Here is a 13,456-nt window from a genome sequence, read left to right as displayed (position 1 = left end):
CAGGAGGCATAATGGTGGAGAATAATGAAAGTCTATGACCATCTCAAGGGGAAAGAACACAGCCTTGAGAGGAGCTGGTGCCGATGATCCGTGAAAGGCGTGAGAAAAAACGCCACTCGCCTCAGAAGATCACCGCCGCTCACCATTTGTTTTCATGTGAAATATCAGAACAAATATTTCACTGTGTACATCTGATAATTTGCAGTGAAAAATAACGCACAGATAGACACACAACACATTCGTGAGGAGTTGATGAGAGATGAGGGTAGGTATGTTGCAGGGTTTGATGGGTGGATGGGCTGATGAGCTCGACACAGTCAGACAGACACACTCATGGCCTGTTCAGACGTCACACCATCTCAGTTTAGCGACATCATCTGGGGGCAAGAGAATACCGAGTAACAGCTGATGTCTGTAATAATGTCTCTAATCATCTCTACCACTGCTCCTGAACTGAGAACACTGCTGTTTTATGTGTGTGCATCATGCCTTTGAGAGGCAAAACAGAGACAAGAGACACGAGGTAGGAGGAATGCATCAGAAATACAACAAATAGTGGAGAGACCAAACCAGAGCCAAGACAGGTGAAGGATCTTGTGTTCAAATCGAGGGCCAAAACATACGAAACAAAAAAAAATTACAATGGTGTCCTCTCAAGCCTTGGATCCACTGAAAGCGTCTGCGGCGCGTACATGTTTCGATGTGTCACCGCCTATATCACTGCACCGTACCCTGCCACACCAGGCACATCTCCGAGCAGAGCGTCTACTGCTGCGACTGGACGAGATCCCACAAGGCTTCAAACATCGCCTGATAATCGATGTAGAGCCACAGGTATTTAAAGAGAATAACAGCCAAATAAAACTCTTATTTGCCTGTATGACTGTAGCACTGCATGGCCATAAGATGATCCCACTCTATCTAAATAAATTTATATGGAGAAAAAAGGACCTGCCTGTAGGTGCCATTTAAATCGTTTTAGTTTAAGGATTTAAAGTGAATGTTGCTTTGAAGCCAATATGCCGTGTTTATGTTTCAAAGTTAAACACTGCACATGGTATTTTATTTTGAAAATCACCCAGATCCACTATGTTTTCCAATGATTTCCTGCCTGAATAATGTGATCTACTCACATTAACTTGAACTGCTGCGATGAACTGGTAATCCACCTTAATGAAGCCCATGCACCCTCAAACACCCCCCAACGACCAATGGAAGTTGATGAGTGCAAGCGCTGTGATTGGTCCGCTTGGTTGTTGCATATGTCCGCTGAGTATTTCCAGCTCCTTCTCTTCTGGACTTAGGTCGAAGTTTCAGTCGCCATTGTTGAAAGCGGAGCAGGAAGTAGAAACAAAAATTGACTGGCAGAAAAGACACAGCGCCGACTAGGGTTTGGATTGAGTTGCTACAGCGCGAACCAGACTCATGAGCATACATGTATAAATGACTGACACAGAGGTTGGTTAAGTGTAAAGGTTAGTGCGTCTATGTCCTGCAGTACCGTAAAACTCTAAAAGCACCTTTGCAGGAGCCTCTACAAATTTGTATACATGTAGCACATGCTCTGAAAAGATTCTGTTTTTTTTGCTGGAGGTTGAGATGGCATTGGTATTTAATTTGAAAGAAATGTGTATTTAAGTATGCATTCACATAGTTATTTATTCAATGTCAATTTCATGTCAGTGACCAAAGCTACACACACGCACACACACAGTTTACTCTCTGCCACTGAACCTGCTTAGTGCCGCAGGTGAGAAGTTTTCCCACAACAATCACACAAGTACATCACATGATTATTCAGCCCTCTATTCACGACTCTCGTACAGTACAGATAATAAAAGCTTTTCCTCTGATTAAGTCCGGTATAAATACTCAAACCTTTTACACACAGCTCCAACACCTTTCTCATTGCTTTCTAGTGCCAGGCATGTCTATTTCTGAGCAGGCCTACCGTGCACTGCAGGCGAGCGTGCATGTGAAGCAGCTGTTGGCACAGGCCCGGGAACGCAAAGTGGACACACACACACAGACACACACACACACACACACACACACACACATATGTCAGAAACCTGAGCTGGTGACGGCTCGGCTCCTCATTTGGTTATTTTGGTCTTCAGACTCTCAGAAGACACATTCAGCTTTTTGTGGCTGCCTTTCAAACCTATGAAAAATGCTTCGGCAGAACTGAAATAAAAACTTTATTCGCAGAAGAAAAATCCTACTGAGCGTGTGCAAAATAATAATTAGGCTTCGTGTTATCACCTAAATGAACGGGTTCGCTATTTTCATGGCGTGTTTTGGATTTTTGAAAACTGTTGATGACGTACGAATGACCTGGAAGGAGGAAAAATGGGAATAAATATTTGTTACAGTATAAAGGTTGAATAGTAAATTATTATTTATATTGGTTGGTGATTAATTCATTTAATCATGTTGAACTCGAATAACTTTTACCATTGTTAGTAATAAATTTAAACCAGTCTGTCACCACAGTGTCTTAAACTTTCTGTGTTGATCATAATGAGTAATGAGCTTCACCTATTGTAGAAGACCTATTTCTAGATAATATAACAAGCTGCATTGGAGTGATTCACTGGGGAATAAATAATGAAACATAAACAGGTTCTTTAGTTCATCGCAAAGTAGTTTCTTTGTTGATTAACAGATTCATTTCAACAATGCAGTGGAGTATTTAATCATGGTGTGGAAAGTGTAATCAATGTAGATGAACTTGTCATTCTTCTGATTTCTATTTCTTACTCTGCATCTATTTTTGTACTTCACTTCACATTGTTTGATCAGGACCTTCACCGAGTGCTTATATTTATCACTGAATGCTGAGTAGGGCTATGGGCTCTTTGAGAGACTTCTGGACCAAGTAAATCAATTAAGCTGAGATCTGAGCATCATGAGGACTCCAGTAAAGATGAATAAAACAAAGGCCGCTGCAGCAGATGGTGTGATCTCGACCTCGTGAAAACAGTCAGGGATTTCAGATACTAAGATATTAAACAGTTGTGACAAAGGCCAACAGAGACGTTGCCTTGTGTCACCTGTGCCTGACAGACTGCAAAAGTACATACAGTATGCCCTTCATCTGCTTGAAAGGAAAGAACTTGTGAGGCCTACCACCTCTGTGTAGCCCAAATCATGAGTAGTTAGGAAACTAGTTAGCCAAAAAGAGCATGCTGATCTGATTGATCCCCGCTCTTGCAATTAGACATCAGTGTTCCAACAACACAGAGAAAAATTAAACAGTGGTGGTTCATCTTCAGTACATGTCACACTACCTAGCAACAAGTAAGTTATCTCTTCTCTGGAAGGAGGCCTGAGGCCTCCTGCAGTCTCCTTGAACTGATAGCTTCTCTATAGCAAGGGTTCTCAGACGTTTTGGAACCAGGGACCCCTTACAAGGGAGAAAACATCTGAGGACTCCCTCATACTCTTCACGCCAATTAAACACATGTTTAGTACCATGTGTGATTCCAGATGCCATAGGAATTATTTGTTTTAAACTTTTCAAACTAAATACTAACCTAAAAAGACCTGTTTCAGAGAAATGAACATCATTTCATTTTACACGCAGAGTAATTTTGGTCAAATGACATTGTGTCTTCAAAACTTGTAAATGAACCGTATCAAAACTGGCACAGTCAAAATGAATCAGTTCATTTCAAAACTATTTTTATGCGTAACTTAAGTACTCCAGCGTACGTAATTTGATGCCCTTCGTGAGGAATAAAAATCTATTGTTTTGTCTGTACACTCTTTGCTTTGTAATGTCGTTTTAGCTTAGCTGGCTTCAGGGCTTCATTTGCTAGCAGCTGAAGGCACACAACACATTTTGGTCTTCCCTCGTTGTTGTCAATAAATCCAAACTTTAGATAATTGTTGTCATACTTTCTCAGTTTAGCTGGTTTGGGATTAGCATCACTTGAAGAGGACGTACTGAAATATTTGTCCACTGTCGCAAGCGAGAAATGCTGAGCTGCACAGGAGCTGTGCGACAAATGCCTCATGAGTAAAGACATAGATACAGGAGAGTGACCTGTGACAGATTTATGTGGTGTCACAATCATATCAGACTTTTTATTGACCCAAAGCTAAAGTAGGAGGAAATAATTGGTTTAAAATGTTTGTTTTGTTGGTCCCAACATTTAATTATGTACTTTTTTAAGGATAAAGCACAACTTTAAGAATTTATTACAAATTATTTTGCGGACCCTCAAACTATGGCTCAGGGTGAGAGGCACACCAAAAAGTAAGTTCAGACACTCTGTGCCTGCCCCAAACTGCCTGACCAGTTTGACTTGGTCCGTTTAAAACCATGCAAGGGGAAGAAAATTCTTCAAGAGGCTTCAGCCCTTTGAAACTGAATGTGTTGTGGGGACAGGTTTGCGCAAACGCACTTTGGATTACCATAATTATGTCACAGCCTGTAGAAAAATTCCAACAGTTGCACGCTGGAGGCTGCACTTTACAGTGAATATGGTGTCATTACAATAATATCACTTGCGCTTCTCCTGGATGGTCACCACCCAGTAAATTATTAATAACTGCCAGATATTAGAATAAAAAAGCCAAAAGCACATTCTCACAGGACATTTCCTGACCTTTTTATAAGTTGAAATAAGGCAGACATTTTGAGGCTTAGGTGTTGGAAGGGGGTTAAAAAATACTGCCTCTAAAACGCCTTTAAAAACAGGCAGTAAGTATACCCTGGGAGAAACTGTGCTGTTCGCCTCAAATTTACTCTTCACATCATCCTACTTTCAGCTCCTACGACGCATCGCACATGAATCATACTCCAGAACTTCACACTCACATATTCACAAATATACACAGAGACGGAAATAGCTACAGCTCCTCATGCACAGACATGTAGACAAACGCACTTGTTGCTTTGTATGCAGTGACCCACTCTTTAGGAATTCACAGTCACACAGCAGCCATGTACGTCCAAGTGATCTAAGCATACTTTGTAATGCAATAAAGAAAGACTGTGTGAATCAGTGAAAACATCCCTATATATACATGTTAAACTCATGCACACACATGCCGGTCTCCCGTCTATAGCTGGCTGACTCAGAGCGAAAGCCTGTTTGTGTTTCAGTGTATTTGTGTGGAAGGACTTAAACCACAGAGTCGCTAAAAACACTGGACACCTGTTCCCCGGATCCCACTGGGAGAAATTCCACTCCTCGGTCACTGTGTGTGTGTGTGTGTGTGTGTGTGTGTGTGTGTGTGTGTATGTGCATGAACCTGTGTGTCAATATCAAGAATGTTGACAGTGGACTCTCCTGTCTCACGTGTACACCGCGTGACATCACTTCCTTTACGACCCTTCCCTATTTAAAGGCCGCTGTGGAGCCAGGGGGGATTCAGCGGAGGATTAAAGCCAAAGCCCTCACACTCTTCACACCAGCAGCTCACCCACTGACCGAGTGGTGATCTGGACGACTGTGGATGCTTCTGTGAACATCCATCCTGGTTGACACTGGTCCTTGATCAGAACCTGGAACCAAAAGAACCTGAATTGCATTCACCACAAGAATTGCTATTGAGAGATTCAAATAGACTCTTGGATTGGGCTAACTTCTTATCTTTGGAAACAGTTGCACATTTTGGACTAACAGACGTACGGCGACTCTAGAAAACCCCACAACACCTGCAAGTGTAGCACTGGTATCTTGTCACCATGAGTAGTGGTGGGACCTCCACAGTTTCACCCCAGGAGCCGCAGGCTTTCAAAAGGGCTGTGAGGAAGATAAAATGCGCGGCCATGGTAGCCAACTTAGCCAAGAGCTGGCAGGGATGGGCTAACGAACACTCAGACAAGCAAGACAACATCCCGACCGGCTGGATGCCCACATCTATTGAGGAGGAAGATAAGAAGGAGCGCAACCACGTGGTCAAACTCACCGTTACCCCACGTGTAATCGCAGCAGAAGGCAGCGAGAGCGGCGCGAGTAAGATCAGAACCTGCAACGTGACCAAAACCATCCAGCCAAAACGCAGCGAGTGCAGCAGCAGCGATGTGGTCAACGCCATCCGAGGAAAGATGGAGTCAGGTCCGGAGGAGAGCAAGCCATTCCTAGGCAACGAGTCACCCACACGCCGTCGTCAAATGAGGGCGCTACAGAACGCAGGGGGTGGACAGATCCAAGACAAGAAGATGATGCTCCAGGAGAAGAAGCTGGGTTCGAGGAGCAGCAGTGTGGACACGGAGGACAGCGGGCTGGGAGAGGAGGGTGGCGTCAGCGACAACAGTGATTCAAAAACTGAACAGAGTGACCTCCAGCCCAAAAACAGGCCTAAGGTAGAGTGATTAACCCCAGAGATAATTCAAAAAATTACGAATGAATGAATTTATCCAAATCAGTATTTTACTTCAGTTAAGGACAATAAAACACCTACCCTGAGAATCTCTCCAGCCTTGCTGGTTTAGCTTAACTACTCCCTTGGTATCTTACAGATGTAGTCTACAAAACAGTTAGCAGCTATCTGAGGAACATACTGAAGAACGTAGCTACAACCAGCGCTCAAATGAATGAGTGAATATTGGATTAATATTCATCAATTTGCCTGAAACACACCTCCAAACAAATAATAATTGGTGAAGGAATAGTGCTTACAAATTGCTGAAAAAATAGCTTTAAATTATGTGAATCTTTAGAAATTTGATGGCAGTCGTACATCAAATGTGTTTCCCTTCATCCTGCTTAGGATAGACAAAAAAAAGGGAAAAAAAAAGACTTTGATATCTGTATATAACACCCAAACTTCCTATTTTGGGATAGAAGTACTTTGCAGCAATTTATGCATTCCAGTTCCAGTATGTTAGTGTCTTTCTTTTCTGATCCTCCCCTGTCTCCTGTGCATTCAACTGTTCAACTGCTACTTTAAGAAGTTTCCTAACTTAAACATAAATGACCTAAAACAGATCATAAGTATTTCCACATAAGGCATACAGTGTGAATAAACAAGTCAGGAAGTGCCTTTGAAGTCACCTGAAAAATCCAACTCCCTTGTACACATCAAACATGACGGCGAGCATAACTGCTACATAACTTCAATACTTAAAAACTGTCCTATAAAAGGCGAAGGAGCTGGACCGTGGCCTCCGTGACATGTCACCGGGGTCGGGCAGAGATCAAGTCCGGCTCATTAAAACACAGGCTGAACTGGAGTGCAATGGAATATATGTAAATAAATATAGTCACACTCTGCAACGTGTTCCCCAACCTGACCTTCAGGTGGAACAGCCAGCGCGAGGAAAACAGGGTGGAGGGAGACAGGGGCGGTGGGGGACACAAGCTAATATGAGACAAGGAGACCAATGAGGAAAACTATATTTGAATGGGATGTATTGCAAAGGTCATGGACATAATGTGATTTTAAAAATACAAATATTTAAATGCAAATAATAATGAAAAAGATAAGTCATGGCAGCATTGGTGGGAGTGTAACTTTTAGATTGTTTGAAAGCTGAGATTTAGTTTTAAGAGTGCAGCAGAATATTTTGGTTGCATGCAAACAGTCTCGAAGAAGACTCTTTTGCAACAAGCTATGCAGCTTTCAGTAGATTAAAGTATCGCGATTAATCGCATGATTTCTATTGTCAACAAATTAATCACACAGACTAAAATCTGCTTTAAATATACCTTTCAGCATTGTGCTTGGAACCATTTGGCGTTCATCTTTTCAGATCTTTGGCCGTTCTGACTTTACAGGATGTGTTATTATCCTCCACAGTGTATTTACTTTGACTGCATTACACATTCTGCTTGCTTTCCATGGCATTACTGCCTCACCAAGCAACAACAACAAAAAAAGAATGTATGTGCATTGGTTGCAAGTTTTAAAAATGAAAAAAACATATATATAGTTAAATAGTTAAAAGACATTTTCATAGCCCTTATATCGCTTTATTTCAAGTAAAATCAGACAGAAACAGAAATGCAGTTCCTGTAATGGCCACTAGAGACCTGACTTTACAGCTGAAATAACAGCCTGGTAATAAAAACTGCTATTTTCACCATTTGTGCCAACTATACAATGATATTTATATCACTTAGTTTTGTTTTTTAATCAGGGCTTGAAGATATGCCTTATTATGATCTCTTGAAGATCTCTTGAGTTAGCTAGGAATTAGCTTAGAAGCAGTCAGTCACTGCCAAGATGTCAGTGGCCAGAAACTATTGATGATGTTCATCCATCATTATACAATCAATGGATCAAACTGGGCTAACAATCAAGGACTGATGGATATTGTCTGTTTGACACAAATGTTGAAAACCAAACAGACGTAGCACAGAAGAATGAGCAACAGGAGGATTAGCAGTTTAAAGGCTTGCAGAGTTTTATGGAAGGTCCCTCAGTGACAAGTCTTCACTTTTCATAGAGCAAATACCAAAGAGATCTGATGACACTGACCTGAAGGCTTGGAAAGCTGATGGAAATACCAACAGAGGGAGGAAGGAAGGAAAGAAAGAGGAGAAGACATGGGGGGAAGGTGGGAACGAAGAGAGACAAAATTAATCAGGACAGAAAGACAGAGCAGACAAAGAACGTGGTAATGATTACGGGGAGCACAGAGAAAGACGAGAAGAGACAGAAGAGGAGAGACAAAGAATTAAGAGAGAGAGGAATGAGAAAGGGAAGAAAAATGAAAGATCAGAAGGTGCAGATGGTCCTTCCTTTTCTCTAAAACCATCAAATTCCAGACTGTTGCGCAATCGAACAGTTTGAAGATGCATTTGACATAATGAATGCGCAAACAGGACATTAAGCTTTCCAAATATCTGAAGAAACGCCAGTAGAGCTCTGCAGAACTCTCACTGGAAAATAAATGTGAGTGAGAAGCAAAGGCCAAGCTGGAGATCAAGTTCACCAACTGGAATGGAGTTTATTTAAAGATTGAGAGCCATTCTTCAGCATTAGAATATGGATACAAGAGTGGTGTCAATGCAGAACATTTAGGGCAGCAGAATAAACTGACACGAATTTAGTTTTAACCTAAAAAGGCTAAACACTTTATGCGTGTTTTTCACACTAGTCTTTGAGCAGTGAAAGCTGAGATATTCAGATATTCAGTCTTTTCAATCATCCTGGAAACATTTGTACATACATACGTACAGACTTGGATTGTGCTCTTGTCTAATAAACTACCAAATTCCCACACTGAGGACATAACCTCAAGCGTTGCCTGAATATTAACCAAAGTGGCTTTTTAGCTTAAGCTCAACAACAAAACCATCTGATGACAGACAAAGATAGACATACCTTTCTTAATGTCACCTATATGATTCCTGTAGAGAAGCTTTGAAGCTCGACATAGTGGCTCCAACTGTCGCTTGAATTCACCTAACCCCTGTATAATTCAAAAATGGTCAATGTAGATGCATTCTAGCAGCTAGCCACCTGTGTGAAATGAAATCTCGTCCTTATATGTGTAACCTTAAGCTTTCAAATATTTTAAATATGTGACTTATTTCGAAATTTGCTTTTGTACAGTTCTGTAAATGGAAAAACAACCTATAGATACTGAAACAGTTTTGTTTCTCTAGTAACATGGAGACTGACTTGCTTCAGGGTCCAGCCTCAAAAGGCCATTTGAGGAACTGCAGAGTTATCTGTTGGCTTTATCGTTCATAAATGCTATGGATCAACTTTTAAAGACCCTCAAACTAAAAATCTATTTTAGGAGTCTCTTTCTCTGTTGCTAATCCCTCATCAAGCTCTGCATCTTCATTCAGAATATCTGTTATAAGTTTTGACTGATTTGTAAACTTTTTGTTGCTCTGCAGATCAAGATTGCCACCATGAATGACATCAAAAGCAAATGGCAGAAGTGGTCCGTGCAGCATGTGGAGGGACAGAAGCTCAACCCTTTCAGCGAGGAGTTCGACTACGACTACGCCATGGGTCAGCGCCTCCGCAAAGGTGACTCCGGCTACGGTCGACCCAAAGACGGCTCCAAGACAGCTGAGAGGGGTGACCGGGCCCAGAAACACATCCACAGGGAGATGGAGGAGATGGTATGGATTATCAGAGACATGGGATTCAAGGACAAAGAGGGCCGGACCATCATTAGCTTCGGCCGCCTGTTTGACCGCTACGTAAAGATCTCGGACAAAGTGGTGGGCATTCTGCTGCGCTGCCGCAAACACAAGATGCTGGACTTTGAGGGGGAGATGCTGTGGAAAGGACAGGATGACGATGTCATCATTACGCTGCGGGACTGAGGACAGATGTGGTTGTGTCACGGACATTCAGAGAGCTCCGAGAGAGTTCAGAGAAACAAGCTAGCATGCTAACGGATACATCACGTGGACAATGGAGATGGAGGATATTTTAAATATGTATTTTGACATAATAACGAACGTACATTTATACACAAACAAAGATAGAACCTTAAAGTGGCAATCTGTGAAGATATTTATATTATAAACATCTATTGTCTGTGGTGCTATTCCTGCAACAAAAAAAAAAGAAAAGAAAAGAAAAATGCTGTATTAGGCTCATACCCAGCTTTAAACTGAAAATATACAAGTTGACATTTATTATGAATCAGTTACAGGAAACATGTTTTGTCTTTGAGATTAACCGTGGTCTACAAAACAAAAGAGTTGTCATTTCTGTCATTTTTTTGAGAGCTTTTGAAATAGTAGTCACAGAACAAGAAGCAGCAGCCACAGTGAGCTGTTAGATGAAGTGCTGCACCTGGTAACAATTCTATTTACTGTGCCTTGCTGTTTTATAGACATACCTCTTGTGTGGCATAAAATCTTATCGCGTTTCCTCAAAGACTGATGGACAAAGGGTATTTGTTGCGCAGCTTTTGCAACCCAAATATTACAAAATCAACTTAAATATTCGTGATATATAGGATTAACAGGGAAGCTAGTGTACACAAGAATGGGACACACACACACAAACACACATCAGACTCATTAGTTCTTCTCATATACCTAGCAGGTCATGTGGTGAAGGGAAGCTATCTTTACCATGCTAACCACGCTTGACTTGCTAACTATGCTATATATTAGAGGCCTTAAGAATCCACCAGAATGCCAGTCGTGCTAGGAAGCTTTACTCGGACTGCAACTGGATAAACAACAACACAGGGTCGATTTCACCTCATAATTCATGGCATATGTGACAAAGTTTGCGTTTTGTCCTCCTAAGCTAATTCATGCACAAGGACAGCAGGTTAACCTCATCATAATTTTTTTTTTTTGAGACCAAAGGTTTTTTTGACCTCTTTTCATTGAGCTTTTGATATTTTGGTAGCAAGTTACGAGGCTAAGCTAAGCTAAGCTAAGCAGTAGTGTTACAAAAGATAAAAGTAAGTTTTTAAAGTGGTACTTTAAAAGAGAACCTCATGTTTTTGTTACAGTACCATATTTACCATATTTTAAATATTTTTTACCTTTTGCTCATGCGATCAATCGCACGGGTTTTTTTAGTAAAACGCCAGCTGAGCCAGTCGAATCATCCGTTGACACCTTTCTTTATGTTTCTTTATTTATGAACAAAAAAAACTTGTGTGATAACAACTCGTGTAACTCTTTGGTTTGTAGAGACAACTCAGCTGTAGCAGGCAGAGTAATACTAATGTGAATCTTGACTGTAACTGTCAAACTCTTGTCTAGTCGGTGTATGTGCAACATGGAAGTCAATAGTTGTAAAGTGAAAATGTACTTTACCTCATTTTAACTTTTACGACGGTTACTGTTTGAATGTGTCGAAATAAAAAAAAAATTGCTTAAAGTGCTTAAGATTTTTCTTCTTTTGAAGTGCAGGAGGATAGATTTGGGCGTATAATTAAATTGTGGAGGCTGGTGGACCATTGTGTCATATTGTTGCTGTGGTCAGGGTTTATCCAAAAACATGAAACAAGTACACAAATCCACACCAGAGGTCTTAAGCGCTTGCCGATGCCGCACAGAAACCGTCTTAACCCCTTGTAGACTTAGTCAGTCCAGACATCATTATTTTACCTCAGTCTACCTCCTCTTCATCTCATTTCATCTTCTATTACTGCTTATCCTCATTTGTCCTCCTCTCTGCCTAGATTAAAAATGAAAATTAAGTATGCATGTTCTCCCTGTCATCTAGGACGTGTCCGCTGGCTCAGACCCATTCAGTCAGTTCAAATGAAAGACAATCCACGTCCATGCTCACCTTCCTTCCTTCCTTTTTCTCTACACAAACAGCTGACATGTTCTGTATCGCTAATGCATAAAGTTAGAGGGAGATTTTGAACCACGCTGTAACCTTTTCTGTTTGTTTGTTTGAGTTCGGATATAGTTAATCCCCACACGAACCGCTAATCCATCCCCCAGGTGACCCAGGGAAGAAAGAAGGAGGCCGACTCTGGAGGAAAGACAGGAGTAGAGGAGTAAAGAATGACATGCATGGGGATGATAAAAGCTGAGGAATGAGGCGGTGGAAAAGGTTGAGGTGGAGGAGGTAAACTGAGGTAAAGTGAAGGAAAGAGGAGGAGAAACTGGAAACAGCTCCTGGTGTTTGTGCAAAAGCGGGAGGTGGATGAATATAGGAGATGATGATCAAAGCAACAAACAAATTAACAGAGAAGGGAAACATGAGGGCTGGAAGTAGTACAGGGGAGCGTCAAGAAGTGAAGAAGTTCACGTCACAAAGCAGCGGTGCAGCAGGGGGTGCTAGAGTGAATCACAGTGCCGTCTGTGTCGAAGCACAGCTCCCTCCTATATGCTGTCAGAGTCTGGCTGAGGCGAAGCATGCTGTTGTTTGGAACTGTAATTTCCCCCGTGGAGAAAGTAATTTATGTCTCAATTTGCATTTGCACCATCAGAGGGGCCCCTGCTGCTGACATCCAATTCCAGCGTGTGAAGTCTCCATGCACTTGCATGTATGTATGTGTGTGTGTGTGTGTGATGTGGCATCTTCCCTGTCTGTCACTCTGCGCATGTGCATGAAAGTGATGGCTTTGCCTCAGTGTCTGTCTGTGTGTGGCTATCGTGACCTGCCTTCCTGTCACGCAACTGCATGCTTTGTGTGTGCGTGAGAGAGATCTTAATGCCAGCTGATCAGTTTGTGGCCAGGGAGTCTGGACGTCTGCCAGACGGAGAGAGAGGGGAAAAAGTGATAAGAGAGAGAAAGATGGACACAGAGCAAGTGAGATGCTATAGGAGAAGAAAGGAAAAGAGCGCAGGAGGAGGTGAGAAGTGAGTGACATATAGAGAGAGACGATTCCGTCAGGCTGAACCTTCAGTCGTCCTTCGTTGCGGACTCTCAAATAAAACGAGTCCCTCTCCTCCTCTGTTTGCCTCTCCAGCTCCCAGCCTCGTTCTCTTCCTCCATCTTTCTTATTATGATGTGTTTATCTCCCTGCTCCCCTGTGTCTTCAGGTTATTGAGGTTCCGGGAAAAGTTTTTTTGGCTGGCCAGGACACAGGAAAGTAGAC

At 41.9% G+C, this 13,456-nt stretch overlaps 1 protein-coding gene across 1 annotated transcript; it reads left to right on the top strand.

The window, feature by feature from the left end:
* The first annotated feature begins 5,384 nt into the window (after positions 1 to 5,384).
* On the top strand, positions 5,385 to 11,781 carry abraa (actin binding Rho activating protein a). Its single transcript, XM_047584209.1, has 2 exons — positions 5,385 to 6,322; positions 9,813 to 11,781. The coding sequence occupies exons 1-2, from the start codon at positions 5,702 to 5,704 to the stop codon at positions 10,248 to 10,250; spliced, it is 1,059 nt and encodes a 352-aa protein (XP_047440165.1). The 5' UTR covers positions 5,385 to 5,701; the 3' UTR covers positions 10,251 to 11,781.
* Positions 11,782 to 13,456: the final 1,675 nt, after the last annotated feature.

The sequence above is a fragment of the Mugil cephalus genome, chromosome 4 (genome assembly GCF_022458985.1).
Source record: "Mugil cephalus isolate CIBA_MC_2020 chromosome 4, CIBA_Mcephalus_1.1, whole genome shotgun sequence".
Lineage (NCBI taxonomy): Eukaryota > Metazoa > Chordata > Actinopteri > Mugiliformes > Mugilidae > Mugil > Mugil cephalus.
This window is presented reverse-complemented; position numbering and strand designations above follow the sequence as displayed.